The 24,211-nt window shown below is 41.8% G+C and overlaps 1 protein-coding gene across 9 annotated transcripts in view; it reads right to left on the bottom strand.

Moving 5' to 3' along the window:
- Nucleotides 1–9,182: 9,182 nt before the first annotated feature.
- LOC133425172 (inositol polyphosphate-4-phosphatase type I A-like) overlaps nt 9,183–24,211 on the bottom strand; it is a 49,985-nt gene continuing 34,956 nt past the window's right edge. For 8 of the 9 annotated variants that reach the window (XM_061715857.1, XM_061715862.1, XM_061715864.1 and 5 more), the window contains 3 exons: nt 22,660–22,772; nt 22,428–22,582; nt 9,183–10,127 (listed from right to left, as the gene is read on the bottom strand). In XM_061715857.1, the coding sequence (XP_061571841.1) occupies nt 9,995–10,127; nt 22,428–22,582; nt 22,660–22,772 (401 nt within the window). In that variant the 3' untranslated portion in view covers nt 9,183–9,994. Of the gene's footprint in view, nt 10,128–22,423; nt 22,583–22,659; nt 22,773–24,211 lie in introns of those variants that run through there. The other variant, XM_061715863.1, reaches the window with a different exon arrangement.

The raw sequence follows: 24,211 nt of genomic DNA, 5'->3' as shown, positions 1-24,211 counted from the left end.
CAAGCATTTCAGTGAAATCAGCTTGCAAGGGCAGCATGGCGGCTTGTTCCCAGTACAGGTCACCTGGGGGATCGCTGCGTTTCAGCCGGTTTACTGTGTTGGGAGGGGTGATGTGGAGGGAGCCAAAAAAAAAATCACCGTCAGAATTGTCATCGGTGTGAAAACAAATGATAGAGTCCTGAGGGGTATTCCAGGAAGCGGGTTTTGTGAAAAACTCGGAGTTGTTTAAGCCTGAGATGAGGGAAATCCGGAGTTTTCAGTTCCAGAAAGCGATGTAACTCAAACTCTGAGTCAGTTACCATGGCAACTGAGCCTCTGAACCTAACCTGCTCGCTAGCAGGTTTACTTCAATAAAGCCTGAGTTTCTCTCCGTCTCCTGCCTCAGTGGCGTCAATTCAGCCAATGGGCCTTTAATACGCATCATTTTTCTGCACCACGGACAGCAAGCGGCAGAGTTAGAGAGCAGAAAAAGTATCTGACAAACGCAATTTAACTCATTCGGTTCACTTTATTCACTGTCAGTACAACAATATCACAGGGACATCCCAGTTTAACTTCAAACAGTTAAAGTCCAAATGCAAAAAGGAGAGGGAGGGGGCAGAAGACAGAAAGAGAGAGAGTAAAAAAAAAAAGTCAAATATTTCCCTTAAACAGATTCATAAGAGGGTAGGGTGATTTGATATCTTACCTTAAAATGAACTTCCATAATTAATCCATCAGTGGCTACAGCCTCGTTATCTTCTGCTGCTGCTGGGGCAACATTGGACCATCACTTGACTTACACTGCAGAACTAAAAACCAGATTGATAGCGACCACTGTCGTCAGGGACGCTGGGACATCACATTTCAAGATATGAGGGGGGTACAAGTGTTGGGAAAGATAATAACTAGTGAAATCCATCATGTTGTTCTGATATGCATTTGTAGTTATTTTATATGTATTAAGTAATAGAATAAATCAATACAAATAGACACAGAGTAATTCCATAAATGTATAAAATAAAAAAAACCTTTCCATTTTCCCCTGAAGCCGAGGTCTGGCGGCTGCCCCTGATCTAAATGACAATAACATTGCATTCAATATCATTCCACCACTGCTTTCATCTGTAATATTTTAAGACAGTGTGCTTAAATGTTAAATGAATGCTGCATTCAAACTTACACATTGACTGCAGCAACTTTCTCCCACGTCTCTCCTTTGCTGCTGCAGCTGTTTTTTTTTCTGAAATATGCTCTCATACTCGCCATACGCACGTATTAACACTTCTAACTCCAGTGGTGTGAAGTATGTGGATCTTCAGATGCAAACTAATGTTTCCTCAAAGGCATTTTGTAAATTGAAATGATAAATAAAGTTTAATAAAAAAAAGAAAAAGTATGTGGATCTTTTGTAGTCGCCGGTTGCCATGGTGACTCGTTGTGTCAGGGCTCCATTGATGATGGCTTTTTATTTTCTTCACGCACGCGCTTAGCTCGAGCTTATAAACTCAGAGTTGAGTAAATTAACTCATATCTGCTGTTCTGGAACCGAAAACTCTGAGTTTCCTATCTCAGGGTAAATCAACTCGGAGTTCAGGTTTAAACTCAGAGTTTGTTGAACCTGCTTCCTGGAATACCCCTCAGAAAGGTTATTTTGAACAGCTAAATATTTATTTCTGCTCTTTTAACATGGAAGTAATTGGAGATCGACTCATTTGTAGCCTCTAGTGGCCAGTCGAGGAACTGCAACAAATGTTTGTTCTACATGAGCCTCCACCTGACGTTAGATGGTTGGAGCCTGGTCAAAACTCCAGAAACCTGTGGTCGATATTAACCTGGCTGTCACTCCGGCTACATCACATAGTTTTTCTACCTCGTCTCTTCTGGCGTCTGATGCAGTTTCCTCACCAATCCAGAGGAACCAGACCAATCATTTGCATCAAACAGGAACACGGTGATGACGGCTGGTCAGACTTAATTCAGTCCAATTCCCTCATTTTTAAATCGGGTTAATTGAAAATTGATACGATGCCAGTTTGTAACCCAGAAGCAGCCTTGCTGAAGTGGCTCAGCCTCATGTGACCCTGATCGACCTGATCGGCCGTGATCGTCCCCGATCGGCCCTGATTTGACCCTAATTTGACCCTGATCGACCCCTGATCAGCCGTGGTTATCAGCTGGGTCGGGTTGCTTGCTCCAGATTCACTGGAGGGAAGGTTTCTAAGAAATGTAGTTATGTAACCACAATCACAAGGAGGTGGACGACTGTTCCCACGTCATCAGCTGTCCTTTCACACGAGGTTGACTCGAGCGTCATCTGCCCAGTTGGCTCCGAAAATGTTGAAAATTGTCTTTGGTTTCCCAAAAGAAATGAGACCACGACTAATCGACCTAATCAGGTATTTTTTCTGCTTCTCTCCACGGACCAGGGGCCTTATGTACTAAGAGTGCGGCGCACAAAAAACGTGCGTACGCCACTTTCAACGCTCACGGTCGGATGTACAAAGAATGACGTGAACGTAGAAAGCTGCGGTCCGTCACTCACACATTAAGGCTTTTGTACGCACTTTTCTGAGGTTTTGTCCGTTGGCGACACTCACTGGTGATGCAGTGAAGTGCAGAATATGAGGAAACTTAACGTCAACAATAAGTTCACGACCACGTGAAGGACACGACAGTCCCCACATCACCAGATAAATTACACAAGAGTGGAGCTGCAACAATCTCACAATCAACCACATGATCTGAACAAACAACTAGAGGAGCTCAACGATGGAACCTGCAAATCCTTGGCTCCGTTAGAGGACCCTGATGGCAGGATCGAGCGAGTCTTCAGGGACCACACTGATCTGCTGGTCCAGGACTAAGACTGGACCATCAGCTGGTTCAGGTACCAAGAGGATCCCTCTGGATCTCTGCCCTGAACTGGACCAGCTGCTCCGGTTCAGACCAACATGATGCTTCAGCTGGAGCTGCAGGTCGGACATCTCTCTGTCACCATGACGACCGTATGGGACGAGTACTGGAGATTAAAGCCAGATCCTAAAACATCCCATAACTGTGTCTGGACAGAAAAACATTAAAATACATTTTGCAGCAAAAACCGGTTCTGTAAAGATGCCTTAAATAAAAAAAAAGGTGTCACGGAAAGGTTGGTTGCGAACTGATGTGATTCAGCATGAAATACGTTTTTATTGAATGTTTAGGCAACTTTCAGAGTCTCATATTGAGTCGGCTGCAGGTTCTGCAGGATCCAGAAAGTGTTTCTCCGGTGATGGACCGGTGATTGCCTGCCAGAATCTGATTTCTTCTGATTTGTGGCCGCGGGAGCGCGCACAGCAGCCCGCTGAGCGACAGCGCTACAACGTCAGATTTTCAGATTTTCAGATTATGAAACTCCGGTGTCCTTCATGTTTTAGCTGTTTCCCTGCTTTAACACACCTGATTCTAATGAATCATCGTCAACAGCTTGTCATCAAAGTCTGGATAGTTCTGTTGATGACACAGTCACTTGTATCATGGTGCAATGAAGCAGAGAAACATCTAAAACCTGCAGGGACACCGGCCCTCGAGGACTGGAGTCCGACACCCAGCTCACAGCCGATGTTTTCTTTTTTTATTTGTTTTACCTTTTTTTGCACATTTCTTGTTAGGATGAGCGGTTTTTAATGGATAATTATCTTCATATCATATTCAAACATATATTTGAGGGAGGAGACGGGGCGGAGTGTTGTGCTCCCGCATGTGCGCTCAAATCCACGCCGATTGGGATGTACAGAGAAACCTGCGTGGATTTGGGCGAACGCACAGCTTTGTACATATGAATTTTTGCGGTTTTGTTAATTCCACGCACGGATTCACGTTGAAATCCACGCACTCTTAGTACATGAGGCCCCAGATCTCTTGAACAATCGAGCTGAAATTCCATGAAATTTTATTTCAACAGAAGTCATGGAAAAATATTGTACCGCACAACAACGTGGGGTTTTGGTTTGATGTCATTTGCATCACAGTTTGGTTGATTTGATCATATTTTCCTTCTGATAGGTCAAAGATTTTTGACTTAAGTCATCTTGTTGGGCTAATAAGGAGAAGTAAAACACTGTTTGGTTTGTTTACTGCTGGTGGAGCTCTGAACTGAACAATACTGGAAGGGAGATGCTATTCTGGGATTATTGGATTAGAAGTAATTGAATAGTTAATAAAATAAAAAAACAGCTAGAAAAAACAGAGGGATAGCTAATACATGAAAGCAAACAACATTTAAATGTCCAGGCTGCAAAGTTCCTTCACACGAACATCTCCAGGATGAGAACAGTAAACAGGTTTAACTGCTCTGATGTCTGTAGAGAACAGAACTGGTCCAAACTGAGTTCCTGCAGCGCCGACGGTCTGATGGAGCAGCTCGGGTCTTATTGTGTCTCTGTTTCACGTTGAGAATTTCTACTGAACCACTTTTTTTCTAACTCCAGAGTCTAACTGGACTGTAACAGTCAGTCCTGCAGATGATACCATGATGGTGAAGAATAAGGTGATAAAGTACATCAGCAGGTGCTTCAGTTCCTGTAACGCTGCTGTTATTTCATCAACAGAAAATTAAGGTGAAATACCACGTTATGTTCAGAGGTCCATCATGTCCTAACAGGAAAATGAAAACTGAATTTCATGAAGCTGGAGGAAGGATGGACCTCCCTCAGGTGAAGGTGGAGGGTTGCTAGTTTGAGCCACGGTCTGGATGTGAAAGACACTGAAACCCACGTTTGCTCTCACTTAGAGTCACCCGTTTGCTAAATTAATGTAAAATTAAAAAAAGAAAAACCTTTCACCTCAACTTTTTATTTTTCCCTTGTCTGCACATACATTAATGGTTAATACCATGCTGGTAAGAACCTAAAGTGTACAGGACTGTCTCAGAAAATTACAATATTGTGGTAAAGTCCTTTATTTTCTGTAATGCAAAAATGTCATACATTCTGGATTCATTACAAATCAACTGAAATATTGCAAGCCTTTTATTATTTTAATATTGCTGATCATGGTTTACAGTTTAAGAAAACTCAAATATCCTATCTAAAAAAATTAGAATATTCTGGGAATCTTAATCTTAAACTGTAAGCCATAATCAGCAATATTAAAATAATAAAAGGCTTGCAATATTTCAGTTGATTTGTAATGAATCCAGAATGTATGACATTTTAGTTTTTTTTAATTGCATTACAGAAAATAAAGAACTTTATCACAATATTCTAATTTTCTGAGACAATCCTGTATATATGTGCATTTTTGATATAAAATACATCTCTCACCTCTCAACCTTTTTCTCAGATGTAACTGTGGGAAGGAATAACGTGACACCAGTGTGAGTTTACACGTCTGTAAATCCCCACAGACCAACAAACCTCTGCTGGCGTCTCTCAGGTCTGCAGGAACTGACTCCATCCAACCCAGACGGATCAATAAATGAGCAAATAACAAACGAGCTCGGCATAACAACTGTCTCTCTCAAAACCTGATGTGATCCCAGAGGGTCATCTGGGTCTCAGCTTTGAGTCGGTCTCTACATGTGTGTTTTTGTTGGGAAATATGTCAAATATTCAATTAGAAGAAAAACAAAAAACTGGTTTCCATGCGTCATCGTCCAAGAAGATTCAACTCTGGAGTTTCCCGCTGAAGAGATGATAAAGTTAAAGGAGATTTCTGAGAACTCCAGTGATGTTGATGCTCGTCAGGCTGAGGACGGGACAGATACTTATTTATAAATAAGTCCACGTGTCTCCTCTTCACCTCAGTTGACTGCTTTTCTTTTGTAAGAATCAGCCTGCTCTTATTTTTCACTCAGATTTGACTCGTCCCTCCGTGCTGAACAAAGGTGTCTTCAGTATTCACATTCATTTCTCAGGTAGAAGTATAGATACTAGAGTTTAAAAATACTCCTGTAGAAGTTGAAGTAAAAGTAAAGTAAGTAAAAGTATAAAAGTACTGGTTTCAAAACTACTTAAAGTATAAAAGTAAAAGTAATGTAAGGGGGAAAAAAGCCATTAAGGACAAAAGCCATTGAAAATGAATGCATGTTAGTATAATGCAAATATATTAAAGAAGCATATATGTGTACTATTGAGCATTAACATGTGTTTCAGAGAGCAGACGCGTACAACCCAATAGGGTGTCGGAATGGTATTATGTTTATACTTCTCATCCAACCACAACCAAATTCACTCTATCCGGATGGAGCAATTTAACTGGATAGTTTTTATTAAAGGCCGAAATGAAATAGAGTAACGAGGCTGTTTTTAAAATGTAAGGAGTAAAAAGTACAGATAATTGCGTGAAAATGTAAGGAGTAAAAGTAAAAAGTCGTCTGAAAAATAATTACTCCAGTGAAGTAAAGATAACCAAAATTTCTACTTAAGTAAGGTAACAAAGTATTTGTACTTCGTTACTTGACACCTCTGGTGCTGAAGTGTTTGGGTGAACGACTGAAGTTCTGAGGATGTTGGATCCAACTGGATGACAGAACCAGCTACCGGCCGTGTGGATCAGGAGATTGGGAAGGTGTTTGTGGCGCCGAAGGACCGAGTTCAATCCCCAGTGTTTCCATGTATGACCCGCTGCTGCACCCTGCTCTTTAACATGTGCTCAGAGAAGAAGAGAGAAGAGATTCCTGCCAGCAGCCCAGCTCATCTCTGAGTTCAGGTGGTGGAGAGAAGCTGTCAGGTGCAGAGGTTGTGGGTTCAAACCTCATACAGAACCCACTTTTAAAGTGACACCCTTCTAATGAAGAGTAAAACCATCCAGGAAGCTGCAGAGCTGCAGGACCGTGTAGCTCAACAAGTTCAGCAACTGGATGAGAAGGTTGGAGGTTCAGTTCCTGCCGGGGCTCTGCTTCCTGCTGAACAACACAGTTTTACTTCCAACTACCAACATTTATTGTTTCAGGAGGGTCTTATACGGATAACGGCTCATCTCAGACGTAGCGGGATAAGACTTTTGTGGTTTTGACTCTAAATGTAGACTCAGATAGTCTGTCATATCCTTCCTAATGTGAGGTCACTGCGTCGTCAGATTGAGTCCCTGTTGGGGTTTGTTCCATTCATGGTTTTGGACCTAAAAATCTGTTACAACAGACATTGTTGACTGAACTATGAATACGCCTGGAAAACCATCCAGACCAGCCAGTAAAAAGCTCAGTGGACTGACATGATCACTGGTGTCCTGGAGATCCCAGGTTCAAATCCCTCACTGAGTTCCCTTTAGCAAAGCATTTTGACAAAAATTAACCACCAACATTGAAGTGCAAAACTTAAAAAAAAGCATTTCCATGTGTCTGACAAGTAGCTCAGAGGGTTAGATTACAGAACTGTAATCCAGAGGTTGGGAGTTTGAAACTTGGAGTTGAAAGACTTTTCTGGTTTTGACTCTAAATGTAGATAGAAAAGACTGAAAGAAATCCGGGGAACTACTCACAGCGTTTTTAAGTCCACCGCCTGAAACCAAAGGTTAAATGTGCTACGAGAAGCGTTCTCAGTGTGAAGGGGATCGGTGGTGTGGTGGGTTAGTTCACGGCTGTAAGACACCAGGAGGACGGTGCACGCCGGTTCAAACCCAACACCGGTACCTGGAGCCCTTAAAACTGGTGTCACTGTGGTGGAGGAGGGGAGGATAGAGGAAGATGGGGAGGGAAAGGGGAGGAGGTGAGGGTGTCTCCTCCCCGAAATACAAGGACACAAAGGTAGAGGGTTATGGAGGAGGAAACAGGAGCAGAGGGAGTTTTAGTGCGCAACATGAGATTCCTAGAAATACTGTGTAGTACTTTGTAACTAAAGTTTAAGTACGTAGTAACAGTAAGTTACTTAACAACTTACTATTAAGTGCTTTAACTCCTTACTTTAGTATCTAACTTACATAAGTTCTCCTCCCCTATCCTCCTCCTCTTCTCCACCACAGTGACACCAATTTTAAGGGCTCCAGGAACCAGCGTGCACCGACCTCCTGGTGCCTTAGAAAACTGCTTTGCCAAAAGAAACTCCACAGATCCAGAACTCAGTTATACTTTACCGGTCTTTCTTCAGATGTTAAAACATCAAGAGTTCTAACAAATCAGTGTGATTTATGCTTCTACGTAACACGTTTGGCCTTCATGCAGGACTCCAAACATCCCAACTTCCAGGTTGAACTGGGAAGAAGTGCAGTTCCTGGCTGCCCACCGGGGGCTGATCCAGCAGACTGAAGGAGTTGGTGTTGGTCCTCTGGTCTTCGTTGGGATGCAGAGACACGTGTCCGAGCAGCAGCGCTGAACGACGACTCCAAGCTGCTCAGGCTTCACAAAACATCTCAGCTGAAGACACAAACTGAAAACAACCTATTCCAGATTTATTTCTGCACCACACAACCATCGTTACAAGAGTTAAAGCACTTGTGTCTGGAGAACTAAACACCTACACACGTCTGAGGAGGAGCAGAAACCAGCCCCGGGAAGGCTCTGCTTCTACAGGTCAGTCAGTCAATGACAGATGTCAGGAAATTCACTAGTGAGCTCAGGAACAAACGGGTTCAACACAGTTTACGCTTCGGAATAATCTGATAATTTATGAACAGAAATCATGAAGAAGCGTCTTCATCAGTGGAAACAAACATCCTGCTCACCGGAGGGTCCATGGTCTGCTCAGTTTCACTGAGCTTCACCTCCTTGATTCTTGGACTTTTGGCTCAGTGGAAGTAAATAAAGTTTATTATCGTTGTTTTTAGTTCTCATGTGTATTTAGTTGGGCTTTCAACATTTAAACTACTTCCTGTGCGAGTATCTGCATCCATTTAAGGCAAAACCTGGTAAACAGAAGGTGCATGTCTGTCTGAATCTTTGGGATCATCCAGAACATTCAGGAGCGACAGGAAACGGTTCCAGCCAGCAAACGCTTGTCTGCAAGGCCTCGTCTGAGATATGAACGGACTGAAACCGGCTCCACGTGAGTTACCCGCCCGGTCCACATTCAGTTACATGACGCTGGTTTAAAAGAATTAGTGGTAGATTCTGAAACCCAGCTGCTTTCATTTTCATCCCTGGTTTGTACCCAAACGCTTTCTGCTGCTGCTGCTGAGTAATGACGCGTCTCCACCACCACTGTGGATGTTTTAGCTGCTGCGTTTGGCCTGACCAACCAGGTAAATTCACTCGTCCTCCCGCCAGCCGACATGAACGTGGGGAAAAGTTCTGCTGCTTGCTCATGGGCACTTCAGGCAGCATTTCTGCAGCAGCAGCTTCTTTATGCTACAGGTTACAGTAGGTGGTTGCTGGTTTCATTTACAGTCCATGTGTTTAGAAGCAAAACCTTTCTGGGGGGTCAGTTATGCTATTTGATATTATTATAGTTTACATTTATGTTGAGTTTTTAGCATGAGTCAGCAGGATTTTAACTGGAAGCCACAATATTACAGACTTATTGTGACTACTGTGTGAAGGAAATGCACGATTGTGTGTTTTTAAACTGTCTTTATGCAGCAATGCCACATCTGACCACATGGTGGCGCAAAGATCAGCTGTTAACAAGTTGGTCTGATACCACTTTATCCCACAGGAGCTTTGCAGTCTCTCTGCCCCGTGTGGTCAGAAGTGGTACTGCTATAAACAGAGGCTTTAATATTCCTGCCGTCACCCTCCATTTAAGTGTTTCTTTTGTTTTGTTGTCAGATAAAGATAAAGGACTTCCATGATGAGTTTTACTGATATCAGCGATTGATCGGGGTGAGGCCGTGAGGTATTCAGCGTGTTTTGACTAATATCACAGAAGCAACGTATGCAGTAGCTAGAAACAGTCATGGCACTAACATGGTCCAGATTCAGGAGTTCTTTCTTCTTTAGGTGGTGCTAGTGTTCACCAGCTGAACCACTCGTTCTGCCTCCAGAAGGAACTACTCTAAAACCTCCACTGAATCCCAGCATCACAGCTCGGGTGAGTCTCTGCTCTTTATTGCACCCGGTGTGACGTCGGTTTCCCTCCTGAAACCTCCTGCAGATCCGTCAGGTCTCCACCTTGCCGTAGGTGCCGTCCGGCGGCCGGTAGTGTTTGGGGAAGGCCTTGAGCTGCAGCGAGTTAAACGCGTACTTCCTGCATCCAACGTTCTTGACGGTGTTTTCTCGCCTGCAGCCCTCGCTGTGGAGACAGGAAGAGGAGGAGACAGAGGGAGGGGAGGAGCGTGCAGACAGAATGAGAGCGAGAGAAGAAGCAGGCGTGATGAATGATGCAGAGCTCAACGCGTTTGCTGTTTGAAACTGATGAAGAAGCGCAACGACTACGACAGATGGAGCAGAAAGCTTCCGACGTCTAATCCAAGCTGGAGGTTTTCACTTCCATCTTTTTATTAAAAGTAATTCGTCATGTGATCAGCAAGAAGTAGTAAAAAAAGAAAAACAATGTCAGAACAGTGAGGTCTGTTTATACGGAAGAGTATAAGGGCCAGGCAGGAGAAAAATACAAATAATATTTTAGAGGAAGATTTTTTTTTTCATTATGCACTTTGAGAAAAAAGTCGAAATGTCGAGATTAATGTTGAAGTTGAATTTGGAGTAAAAAGTTGAAATGTTGAGAAAAAAGTCAAAATGTCAAGAAAAAAGTTGAAATGTTGAGAAAAAAGTCGAAATGTCGAGATTAATGTTGAAGTACAAATTTCGAGAAAAAAGTCGAAATGTCGAGAAAAAAGTCAAAATTTCGTGAATAAAGTTGAAATGTTGAGAAAAAAGGCAAAATTTCGACTTTATTCACGAAATTTCGACATTTTTCTCAAAATTGTATTTCAACATTAATCACAACATTTCAACTTTTTTCTTGACATTACGACTTTTTTCTCGAGTGCACAATAAAAAAAAAATCTTCCACTCAAATGTTTTTTTCCCTTGCATGGCCCTAATACTCTTCCGTACGGTTCATGTTCTGCAGGTGGAGCCACCAAACTCTTATTTCAGCAGGACACGATGACGTTTCTGGGGGTTGTGGTACATTTATGTGAAACAAAACAGATAAAAGCAACGCTCATAAGTCGGGAAAAAAAGTCCTGTTGGGTTCCCGGGTTCAGTCAGTATTACTTAACACCAAAAAGTTACAAAACTCATATCAACCCCTTCTAGAGTCATAATGACTATGCTCTTACCTACATAGCTGTCTCACCTTCTGCATAAATAAGCATTTTAAAAACCATAAGAAACACATGATGTGATTATTTGGACACATTAACCCACGGCCGTCAGCAAACATGAGTCAAATACTGCCAGGTTTTATACATGTACCATCAAATCAAAGGTTCTCATACGGGTCCAAATACCTGCAAACTGCTAAGTAACTGAACACATGGATCTGTGCAACGAGCAAGAACAGACACATGTTCATACCAGACATGTTCAGCTGTGGTAGAAAGTGACAAAAGCAGGACGATTATGGCACAAACACAATAATCATCGGCATATTCATGGATATATTGTATATGGATTTATACATCTGTATTGTCCTTTGGAATAACTGTCAAAGCCAGCGATATAAATAATACATTTAAGCTTAACAAGCACTTAAATACAGTTTATGTACAGCGATACAAATATACTCTGATATATCTGGATTCCTAAAATAAAATAAAACAAGGAAAGAAAAAAAGTCTGAAAAAGCAGACTTCCCAGTTCCTATTTCCCTTTCAGGTCCATGATGATGATGACTGATGATAATAAGACGTAAACGACGTAACAGGAAGCACTCTAATCATCACTGGTAAATGCATTCGATATTGAGAAATGACCTTCCTGGCATTTATTGTTCAATAGCTGGTTATAGATTGTATTATAGCGCAAATATAATTACATCCCTGTTGCTCACTGACAACCTCATTATTTATATTATACTTAATTTAATATTTAAATAAATGTTTACTCGTACTGAAACTCACAGAGGTAGTTATACACAATAATCTTAAGATATTAAAATAAATAAATAAATAAATAAATAAATAAATAAATAAATAGCTGAAATGAATCGATTTTGTTATTCTGTTTTTTTACCAAAAGTATGTTAACAGCTACCAACGCCCATGAGCCATTTAGCATAGATTTTATTTCACAATTAATTATTTCTTAGGTATAGATTTTAGCTTGTATATCAGCAAAAAGTGTTTTATTTTGACTTTGAACAGAACCAAGTTTGACATTTCCTGCAGTTTTACACCATTAAGAAAATATAAAGCTAATAAACAAACAAGCTAATGAGTTAGCGTGACTAGACTAATGTGCTGAAAATGGCGGGAAACTGCAGGAAGCGGCTAGATTAACTTTTAGCATCCAGGGTGAGCGAAATGTCAAATCTATCAATTTAATTTCATGAGATCAGCCTTAATTCAAGAAGCTGGGGGTTAGTTTGAAATGTTTGTTGCTGATATACAGAAGGTAAAGGTGTGTCATGCTAGGACTAGCACACCCTTGTTAGCAACCGCTACCGCTAACAGAAACCATTTAGTGACATTTCACTTCTGTTAATCCCAGTTTACTGAAGAAAACCCTGAAATTCACCAAGAAGTTGCTCATTAGATCATCCTCAATGAACGTGAGTGACTGACGCAGCGGCTAAAATCATTAATTACACCTGGAAATGTAAAAAAAGGATCCCCGACCCGACGGTACCGACTCCGGTGGGGAGTGGGTTCTGAGTTTACGACCAACTGTCGTCACGAACATTTAATTTTCTTTCCAAAAGCGAAAAAACAGAAAATCAGAAGCGCCTGACTTGTTTCGACGTCTGTACAGTGGCAACACGCAAAAACTAAAAGGACATTTTTTTAAATCCCAGTAACCGATCAACATGTAAACTTTATCTGAAGAGCGCGGCTCCTCTGACCCAGTTCATCGTGGATCATCTTGTGAGCATCACCGACGCAACTATGAGAGATAAACACTTCGACTTTAACAGGGTTCGGCTTGATGTCTTTAAATTTTGATTTGATTGGCTAAAAAAAAATATTTGAACTATAAATCAGGTGAATAATGGGGAAAAGGGAGAAGGAGCAAATAGACTTTAACAAACTGAACTTTGCTCTTGGGTTGAAACTCATCCTCCATGCAAGTACACGCTACATCCTCTTAACTTTGGTAAATGTGAGTAAAAGTAAAGGCTGCATGAAGTATTTCCTGGAACAGTTTGAGAATTCGAATGTGTTTAATACTTTTCAGATGTGAAGGATGGATCTTTGTGCCGTAGTTTTTGAGTTTGGAAGGTCGTGAGAGTCACTAAACTCCCAAAAGGGGCTATTTCGGTCGGATTTATTACGTTATTGGCTGGATCTTAATGGCACCGAGCTTCTAGGCTTCAGGGAGGCGACTGACACTTCACAGGCCGGGATATTGATCTGTATATTTCAGATTTCCAGGTAAAGCAGCCTGAGTGCTTCTGTTTTAATTATAAAATCTGTCTCAACTGGATTTACCATATAAACTAAAATCTATGCAACACCTTTAGTGAAGTTTAGTCTCTGAATTCTTCAGCTGTACCTTCATTTTAACGGTTTAGGTTGTCAGGGTTTAACTTCCTCCGGCATCTCAGACGTCACAATGAACTTTAAACACTTAAAACTAGAACTTTCAAGACATCCCCTTTAAAAAGTTGTTCAGCATTTTATAGACAGAATAAAATCAGCAAATAAGTGATAAAAGTGGAAGAAAAGACAGATTTGGTTTCCAAGGTGAACAAATGACAGAAAAAGCTGACTGACTTCAAAATAGATGTCTCTTTTCGTCAGCAGATCTCTTTGACTCAATAAAAACCTGACTTTAGCGTTTGGCACAAGCATAAATACATCCATCATTTCTACACAAAGCTAACGGGTTACAGCAGCAGTTCCTTCTCTATCCATCTATCTATCTCTAAAGCTAATAGAAAAGTAAATGCTCTGGAGGTGATCACCTGCGGCGCGGCTCACCTGGATATCCTACAGTCGTACATTCCAACGTCAGCCAATTAGCAGCTGCGCTCTAGAAACCACTAAGAGACAACTTTGTCCATTGGCGAGACAGAGCTGAGCTCTTCTGCATCGCCACAAAGCTGAGCAGCAGATCTGGATCAATCACTGACCAGCCGTCTCTCATTTGGCACAAAGCAACTGAAGATTCCAGAAAATAAACGTAACCCGTCACAAGATTTGACCTCGTCGTGGCATTACCAGCGGGCCGTGATGGTGATCATGAGCGATGAGTATCTGCAGCTTGTTCAGAACTCTGGTGTTCGAAATAAACGGAAGGTTTCACCCGACGAGTTCAGAGGTCAGCAGAGACGGTCGTGGCCACAGGGGCTTTAACCACTCTTAGCACGAGGAGACAAATATCTGAGCAGTAATTTCGTTCATATTTAATCTTATTTTGCCTCGGCGGTCAGAAAATCTGTGAAATAGTAAAAAAAAATAATAATAATTTAGTTCGATCTAGACCAGGGGTCGGCAACCCAAAATGTTGAAAGAGCCATATTGGGCCGAAAACACAAAAAAACAAATATGTCTGGAGCCGCTAAAAATTAAGTCTTGTATAAGCCTAAGAATGAAGGCAACACATGCTGTATTTATCTATATTATTTATAACTGGGGGGAGATTTATTTTTTCATTATGCACTTCGAGAAAAATTTCGAAATTCTCGAGAAAGAAGTCAAAATGCCGAGAAAAATGTCGAAATTTTGAGAGAAAAGTCGAAATGTCAAGATTAATGTTGAAGTACAATCTTGAGAAAATAGTCGAAATGTCGAGATTAAAAAGGAAAGGAAAAATGAAAAAAGGAAAATAAATAAAAAAGGAAAAAATAAGAAAAAAAAGAAAAAGAACAAAAAAAGAAAAAAAGCGTAAAAAAAGAGAAAAAAATAACAAAAATAACAAAAAAAAAGAACAAAAAAAGGAAAAAAAAATTAAAAAAAAAAGGTCAAACATTTTTGAAAAAAGTTCCAGGAGCCACTAGGGCGGCGCTAAAGAGCTGCATGCGGCTCTAGAGCCGCGGGTTGCCGACCCCTGCTCTAGACCATGTTGAACCAAAATTGGAGGAAAAGTCACAACGTAGTTCAGGACATGATTTGAGGCAAATCAGCATTTAGTTCCATTAACATTATTTTAAATACATTAACTTCACATTACTCATGAAGAGTGTTGATGGTGGATGACGACACGGAGCTTACACCGTCATCTGCCGACCCTCACCTCCAACCTCATTACCAACTGTGTATTTTTAGATTTTGTATGAATCCATTCATAAAACATTTAAGTCCTACTTGAACGCTCTTCAATGAAAGTTGGTCCTTTTTTATTCTAGTTAACAGAAACTAAGATCAAAACTGAAACTTACAGTAAAAAATAACCCTGTGAACTGAAATGCAAATAGAAATTTAAGACTTTTATAAAGCTAAAATAAACAATGTAAAACTAAAAAACAGAATAGCTTTAAGTTAAAAATGAACTTTTTATTCATTAAATATTTGTTTCATGCCTTTTTTTTGTGGCTTAATTTTTCCCATAAATGTTTTTTCTACTTCTAACTATTCAAAATAAAGAATAAAAGATACAAGTTTTTTTCCCCAATATCTGTGTCAGTCAAGCGAAAATTAAAACCAAACCAAAACTAAACAGCTATTCCAAAGTGAACTACTGATACGCGTGTTAAACTAAAAGTAAACTGAAATAAATTGAACAAACTGAAAAATAAGGTAAAAATAAAAACTATTAAAAAACTCAAAGCTATTAGATATCTGGTTGGGACAACGTTCTCACAGTCGCCGCTGTAAAACAACGCTGATGGATTGTTGCCGTTAGCAACAGTAACCCAGGGGGGTGTTGGTGCGACGCTGGAATCACGTTCAGCTTGGAAAGCTAAAACTTAAAACATGTAATTTTAGCCGGAAATTAATTAAACCGCAACTAAGTACGGTAAGCAACAAGTTAATGAACAGTGCAAGTGTTTCCTTCTGTTAAACAGTTAACCGATCAAGTATCAATACCTGGAAACGCACTTAATTTTTCTTCACTGATCTCATCCGGTTGATGTTCATTTATTTCTGAGCTAAAATTTCTCTGTAAACTATGTTTTAATTCAGGCAACAACGTGTAAACGTGTCCAACAAGCTGCACGTGGACAGAGTCAGTGAACGACACCAGATCTGCTGCAAAGTGCATGAGCTAAAGTAGAAGAAAAAATAACCTACTTTCTGGAAAAAACAGGAAGACTGAGTAAAAATCAAATCAAGCTTGCAGAAATATACAGAGTAGCTGCTTGAGTTTGGCACAGAATAAAAGCTTCAGTGTAAGTTAAGTGCCAAAGCACGTGGAAGACGACGATAAAAACAAGTGCAAGCATGAAATAAGCCGTTTGCATGGAGCTTAAATCATAAGAGTTTCTTCTTTACGCCAGCTACTGTCAGTCTTTCCTGAAGCATTGCATGTAATTAGCTTATTCCTGTACATATTCACATGTTTCACAAATAAACTGCCACTTTCTGCTCTGGTGTCAGACTGAGGAATAAGGCGGAGCACAGCCCGGCCATCAGGGGGCGCTGCACACATTAATGACACTTCAGTGTTGAACGTTCACACTAAGCCAGCTGAAATCTAAATTATAAAACACCTTTTCTAGCCAGCATCCTCTCGTATTCACAAATATTCAAGGCTGAAAGCTCCACATCCGGATTCTGCCTGAAGTATGCTGAAAATTACTTCACTCTACACAGGTTTTTGTCAAACAGGACGTTGAAAAACAGCTAAATTTTACATCTCTGCAGCTTTTCCATCCGTCCTGACTGAACTGCATTTCCATATTTTGACCACTAGGGGGCTTAACTGGGATACCAGCTGGAGCCGCCAACCAAACTGGGGTCAGCGTGAGGTGAGGTAAGCGGGTCGGTGAGGTTTTTACTGATATCAGTGACAGAGGATCACGAGAGCTGGATGACGCATCCTGAAACTACCGTATTGGCCCGAATATAAGACGGTGTTTTTTGCATTGTTTTGCATTCGTCTTCCATTCGGGGTCTAGACGTTATACCCATTCACAACACTAGATGGCGCCACATATCTTTAAAGCAAATCCTGAACTCAACTCCCCAGGCCAAAGCCAACCCCTATCACGAAGAAGAAAAATAAAAAATAGTATAAGAAAGAAAAGAGAAGAAAATAAGAGAAGAGATAACAGAAAGTGGAGAAACGTAGCGACAATCTGGAGAAAAGTGGGTGGAAGATCGGCAGGTAAACCGGCAGCTGAGGAGAAGTTATGATGCAAACTTCAAGATAATGATTTCAAATAGTCAAATAACATGCTTTTTATCTCCAATATATTGTTAGAATCATTTGTTTCAGTTGTACTGTCATTATTTTCTGTATAAAAATTTAATTTGTTCAAAAAGTCTTTCTTCAAACTTGAGTCTTGAAAAAGAGGAGGTCGTCTTATAATCGGAGTCGTCTTATATTCAGGATAATACGGTAGTCAATGAAATTAAACTAAAACTGGTATTTTGATATCAAAACAATCACTTTGCTTTAAACATAAGGTGGGATCATTCAGCTGAGCGATGATAAAACCCATCTTTTCTGCTACCTGTGTCTCTAATTCATAGGTGTTCCATAAAAACACACAAGACTGTTTCCTGACTTCTTATTCAGCGGGCTTAGTGTAACCCCAGATTCTGCCTCATGCAGGACAATCAGGAAGGGACGAGTGTCCGTGGAGAAAACCCAGCCGGGACGATGCCGGTGCCTGGACCTTGTTAAACGGGGCGTCGGTCGTCCAAAGCCCTTTGGACAGCGTGTGCGTGGAAGACACACACTCCACCCCGCACACTCACAGGACAATGGCACAGTTTCAGAAACACCCAGGGAGTCGGGGGGGGGGGACATTCACACCCCTCCAACCCAAATGTCTCCGTGTTTTGCGGTGGGTCTCTCCGAGCTGAGGGCGGCGTGTCGCGGCTCAGCTGCAGCGGAGTTTGGCCAGGAAGTACGCCACGCTGAGGAAGAGCCACACCACCAGCAGGTTGGGGCTGAGGGCCAGCAGGGGCAGCGAGTACAGCAGGCTGGGGTCCAGCCGCAAGTCCCGCACCGGCAGCACGCCACTCAGGTTCTTCTGGATCACCCCTTCCCTCGTCCCAACGCTGCCGAGGAGCAGAGGTGGAGAGAGGAGAGGTGGAGAGGGGGAGGGGGGGAGGTGACGCAGCAAACCAGGGGGGAGCAGAGAGGAAAGGAGCCAAAGTAAAGATGGAGAAAAGTGATGGCCGGGGGAGTGCAGTGTTGGGAGGGTGAGAACAGGCGACATGTGGGGCAAAGTAAACGGACGGCCAGGTGAGCCAACACAGGTGGGATGGAAAATTAACAAGCGGCGTGTGCGACAGTTTCCACCAACGTCACAACAGTAATGTCGAGGTCACAACCAAGGAACAAATGGTGGCAGCACGATCCCGCACAAATGAACCAAATCATACCAACAAAACAAGAAAAAATGTCACGGGAAACAGAGGAGGAGGAGGAAGAGAAGAGAGAAATTAGAGAAATTAAGAAAGATGTTCTTTCAGAAAATGAAAGAAGAAAATACAGCAAAATGGTTCACCATGTTTGTAAACTCTTAAGACATGGGATGGAGACAGAGGAGGATGGAGAACATCGTGGGGAGGAGTTGCTTCACAAACATGACGGGAACAAACACTAATTCTTCTGCCCTCAAGATGCTCACACAAAAGCCACAAAGACTCGAACCGCAGTACCATCTTTCAGTGTTTCCTTCTGTTCAGCTGACTGTTCTTGGCTTTTCCCTCTCGTTTCCATCTCAGCCGTCACCAGCAGCACATCTACCACCGCATCTACAATCTCCTCTGTCCTTCCACCAGCCTTCATGTCCAGTATCCTACCAGAGCTTCATTATTCCTCCTCTGGGGACACAAACCTCTCAATCCAACCCCTTATTTCCTCTCCAACACGTCCAGCTCTGGCTGTCCCTGTGATGTGGTCGTGGTTGTTCCCAATCCCAAACATCTCAACATCTTCAACTCTGAGAACTACACCTGACCTGTCTGGACTATCAAGACCAGGGGTCGGCAACCCAAAATGTTGAAAGAGCCATATTGGACCAAAAACAAATATGTCTGGAGCCGCAAAAAATGAAAAGTCTTGTATCAGCCTTAGAATGAAGACAACACATGCTGCATGTATCTATATTATTTATAACTGGGGGAAGATTTTTTTTTTCATTATGCACTTCGTGAAAAAAGTCGAAATGTCGAGATTAATGTTGAAGTACAATCTTGAGACAAAAGTCGAAATGTCGAGAAAAAAGTCAAAATTTCAAGAAAAGTCGAAATTTCGAGACAAAAGTCGAAATGTCGAGAAAAAAGTCGAAATGTTGAGAAAAAAGTCGAAATGTCAAGATTAATGTTGAAGTACAATCTTGAGAAAAAAGTCGAAATGTCGAGAAAAGTCAAAATTTCGAGAAAAAAGTGGAAATATGGAGATTAAAAAGGAAAGGAAAAAGGAAGAAAAAAAAGGAAAAAAAAGAGAAAAAAGGAAAAAAAAGGTCAAACATCTTTAAAAAAGCTCCAGGAGCCACTAGGGCGGCGCTAAAGAGCTCTAGAGCCGTGGGTTGCCGACCCCAGATCAAGACCATTCCCTGCCTGACGGCCTGGGCTTATTTCATCCCCTCGGATCATCATGGCTTCTATGTCGGGCTTTACTGTCAAGTCACTGCTTGGGAATCAGAAGGGAAATGCTTCAGATCAACCAGCAGGATATAAATGATGCAGGTTTCTCATATTTTGGGCTGAAACACAAACCTGAAGAGTTAGTCCCACAATGCATAGTAGGATGGTTTGCATCCTTATTACCCCTGACTACAATCCCTGGCTAAAGGTCAAAGGTAAACCCGAGCTTGGGGGCTTGTACCACCTTCTACCCTCCTGCTGTCTCTGCTTCCTGTGTCCGGTCGGTGCTGCCGTCTCCCTGCAGTCTTTTAAATCTTTCTCCTTATTCTCACAGCTGCTCTTTATCACAGATAACTCCATAAACGCTTCATCATCTCCACCCCGATTGATGCAATTTTTCTCCTCTTTTCTAGCCTTTTCAATAGTTTATCACTAAATATTTCTGCATAACGAGGGGCGTGAACCTTTGATTGACAGCAACACAGCCAACATTAGCCATCATCATCATTTTGCTACTCGGCATGTATAAACTTTTAGCTCTAAATAAACACCTAACAGAGCATAATCGTACATATTTTGAATAGAACTTTTTTCTTGACGCTAACTTTACTAACAGAGCGCAGCGGCGGGTTCTGGCAACACTCGTTCATATGTTGAAATGAGGATGTTTGGACAGATTTGATAAGAAAAGATTGCAAAGTGCCGTTAATCAGCGTCATAGGTCGGCAGAAGCGAAGAGTCGGCTCCCCAGGCCCGTCGGTTCTGCCACACGGTGCTAAGCAGTACAAGGAACTCTTCATTAAACTGTCACGAGGGCTCGTCCAGCACTCATCCATCAGCCAATCCGTTGCCATGGCAACACGAGGCAGTCTCCGTTACTGCTCCCGCCCTGAGCTGCTTTACCAACCCATCATCCCTCCGCTCCCTGACCTGCACCTTCTCCACCGGGGTAACAAAAGAGAGGAGGTAAGAGGATGGAAACATCGCCAAGCTTTACTCAAACATGCATCTCAACTGAAACCCAAACCGACACAAACTCAAATCTCCCATCATGCTCGTCGGCTGAAGGGGCGGAGGAGAGGGGGGAAAAGAAAAAGGGGGATGTGAGGAGGAGAGGAAAGATGAAGAGACAACCTTGGGGTTTGAGTGTGCAGAGAGACAGAGCTGGTTGTGTCTTGAACAACAGAGATATTCACAACGGGAATCAGACGACTTACAAACATTTCTGGAAACAGTTTTTCACATAGACACTCTGACGTCTGACGAGGCTGGAAAAGCTGGAAATCACATTTACTCTGGATCAATACCAACACCGCTTTCTGTTGGGGTTTCAATTCACAGCACAGATCAATAACCGCCTTTCACCACGTTCGTCTCCTGCAGTTCATTACAAACAAACTCCAGAGGAAAGTCATCGTTCTTCTGTTCACTCCTCATCAGTTTCTCATTTTAGTTGCCGTTCTTTAAAAATGAGTCTGCTCTCGTGTGCAGGATCAATATTTCCTCTGTGAACCAACACGGAGTGAAAAACTACATCTCAAAACAGTAAAATGGTGCTGCTGGTTGGACAACAGAAGCATTTTAAGGTTCAGTGGAGACAGAAAAGTTGAGTAGACAGATGTTCGGCATCTCAGTCGTGTCAGAGACGGCTGAGCCAGCGCTTCCAAAACCTTCCACTTGTTTGTGATGCAGTTTCACACGTGAAAAACACATTTCCGCTCACTTTTTTCTGATTTTAGAGATACATCAGTCAAGTCTGCAGGTTGCCCGATGTAAAGGACGAGCTTCAGATTGTGGCCTTTTATTATTCTACTTCCTTTTTTTCTCTTAGCTGGGAGGGAATATGTCAAAAATCATAAAGATCGTGCTCTTGGTGACAAGTATTTGATATTTGACATGGTGCTAGTTATGGACATATGTTATTCAAAAACCACCGCAAACAAACTGTTACGCCCCCTAGTGGCCGGTTTGCAGAAAATTCAAAATGGCTCCCGCCAAAAAGACCAAAGGTGATATCTCAGCTTCTCTTAGTCCTAGATTGTTGTATATTGTCACTTTGTCTACTTTTTTGGTGCTAGGAATTCAATTCTGAGATAAATTTCCTATTTCAAGGTCATTTTGAAGGTCAAATTTAATTTTCAAGGTCATTTTTAGCCCCAAAAACTTAAGAATTAAGTCACATAAAAATATTGTATAGGGCTCAAGACCCATATTTTCACCCCCAAGGAATGCAGTTTTCTTTTTACTGGACAGGTCACTATCACTGTAGTATCTATAATCTCACTGGGTGAGAACAGTGACCTTCATTCAGGCTTAAGATGAACAGAACCTCAGAACTAAGTCAAAGAAAGAATAGGATTTTATTAAAATAACACACAAAAAACATCAGCTGTGTGTATTTAAACTCACTTAACACCTACAATGCCGCCTCTATCTCCTCGCTTATTGATTCATTTTGAATTTTCTGCAAACCGGCCACTAGGGGGCCGTCCCAATTTGTTTGCGGTGGTTTTTGAAAACCTTATGTCCATAACTAACACCATGCCAAATATCAAAAACTTGTCACCAAGTGCACGATTTTCATGAATTCCCTCCCTGTAATTATCTGTTAAACTAAAAAAAAGAGACGGTTCCATATTTCTCGTCAACCGTCTCTCCTCCAAGTGACCAGCACGGCCTTGCCGATTCCTCGTCTCTTTATTGTTTCATTGGCTGAAGGCGTTTTATTTGCTTGTGAGTGATGAGTGTGTTTTTGCTCGGGCGGTGAGGCGTCCTACCTGCGCATGCAGTCCAGGGCCTGCGTGAAGACCTGCGGCGCCATGCCGTGCTCGTGCTGCAGGATCAGGCACTGCTCCAGCGTCACCGACATGGCCGTGCGGTCCTTGGCGCTCTTACAGCTGGTGAAGCGGACGCCGTTGAGCCGGCGGCAGATCTGAGACGGAGAGGACGAGGGGCGGCGTTAAAACAACAGAACGATGCTGGTGTCTCGTACGGGAGAGCAGCGCTCACCTCGGCAGCCTGCCAGAGGATGTCCACGTTCTTGTTCTTCCTGGCGTTGACGTTCTGGCCCAGAAACCTCAGCAGCTCCGGGAGACAAGTCTGGGAACGAGACCTCGGGAGGCCTGAAAGTAGGTGAGGAAAAAACTGAGTAGGACTGCTGAAAAAGATTTAAAATCCAGTTTAGATGGGAAAAAAATGGGTGAAATGCTTATTTTAATTTCTAACAATATGACTGAATATACAGGACTGTCTCAGAAAATTAGAATATTGTGATAAAGTCCTTTATTTTCTGTAATGCAAAAAAGTCATACATTCTGGATTCATTACAAATCAAGTGAAATATTGCAAGACTTTTATTATTTTAATATTGCTGATCATGGTTTACAGTTTAAGAAAACTCAAATATCCTATCTAAAAAATTAGAATATTCTGGGAATCTTAATCTTAAACTGTAAACCATAATCAGCTATATTAAAATAATAAAAGGCTTGCAATATTTCAGTTGATTTGTGATGAATCCAGAATGTATGACTTTTTTTTTTTTTTTTTTTTTTTTTTTTTTTTTTTTTTTAAATTGCATTACAGAAAATAAAGAACTTTATCACAATATTCTAATTTTCTGAGACAGTCCTGTATCAGGTGCATCTTTATCTGTAAACACAGTAGAATAAACATTACTGATGTCTAGATTATAACCTATAAAGCAGTTAAAATAATGGATAATGTTGAGAAACAGAACGTGAATGTTTCTCCATCAGAGCGTCTCCATGATGCCTGTGGGCGGGTTAAGACCATAAAACCACATCAATCATCACAGACACAAGGTGGTGTCCTAAATCAAACATCAGGCACAAACTGGAGTACAAAACTGTGAAACAGGAAGCTGCAACAACTTCCACTGCAGATGAAACAGTTGGGCGGCGCTGCGAGTGCATCTTCTCTTGGGGCATGAAGGAGACGTTCTAATACCGATTTTTTATTTTAAACCTGTAGATTTCCAGCTCCGAGGACGTGGAAGACGTCGCTGTGATGATGAGCTCATTAACCTTCAAGTAGACTGGACCACTTTTTTGTGGTCTTGTTTCGGTCTCACCAGGTCTCGGACTCAGATAACTGAGATGCCGTTGCACCAAGGTGACAGAATCTGGTGATCAGCAGTTCTTCCTCTTGTTAATGTACAGTTTTGTAAACTATTTGTATTTTTCATTTGATTTAATGTTTTGGTGCATCTGCATGTGTAATTACAGGTTTGTGTTTATAACGGCCTTGTTTGAATAAATATATGGCATCATTGGCCTTTGAATAATATCTGCATATCGTTGTGATTGATTAAAGGGGACCTATTATGAAAACCAGGTTTCTGCAGTGTCTGTACAGCCGCCCGGATGATGTCCAGTGTGATGTGGATCTACGAGCTGTTCAGATTCTGCTCCCGTCGTTACGTAACGACGGGAGCAGAGGTTTGGCCTCCGATGCGTGAAACCACGCCCACAACTATAAAACCGTGTAACTGCATGCGAGCGTCCGACTATCGTAGCACTCCCTCCATTAAGTATTGAGG

This window comes from Cololabis saira, chromosome 24, assembly GCF_033807715.1.
Source record: "Cololabis saira isolate AMF1-May2022 chromosome 24, fColSai1.1, whole genome shotgun sequence".
Lineage (NCBI taxonomy): Eukaryota > Metazoa > Chordata > Actinopteri > Beloniformes > Belonidae > Cololabis > Cololabis saira.
Note: the sequence above shows the minus strand (reverse complement) of the source record. Positions and strands in the feature narration are given on the sequence as shown.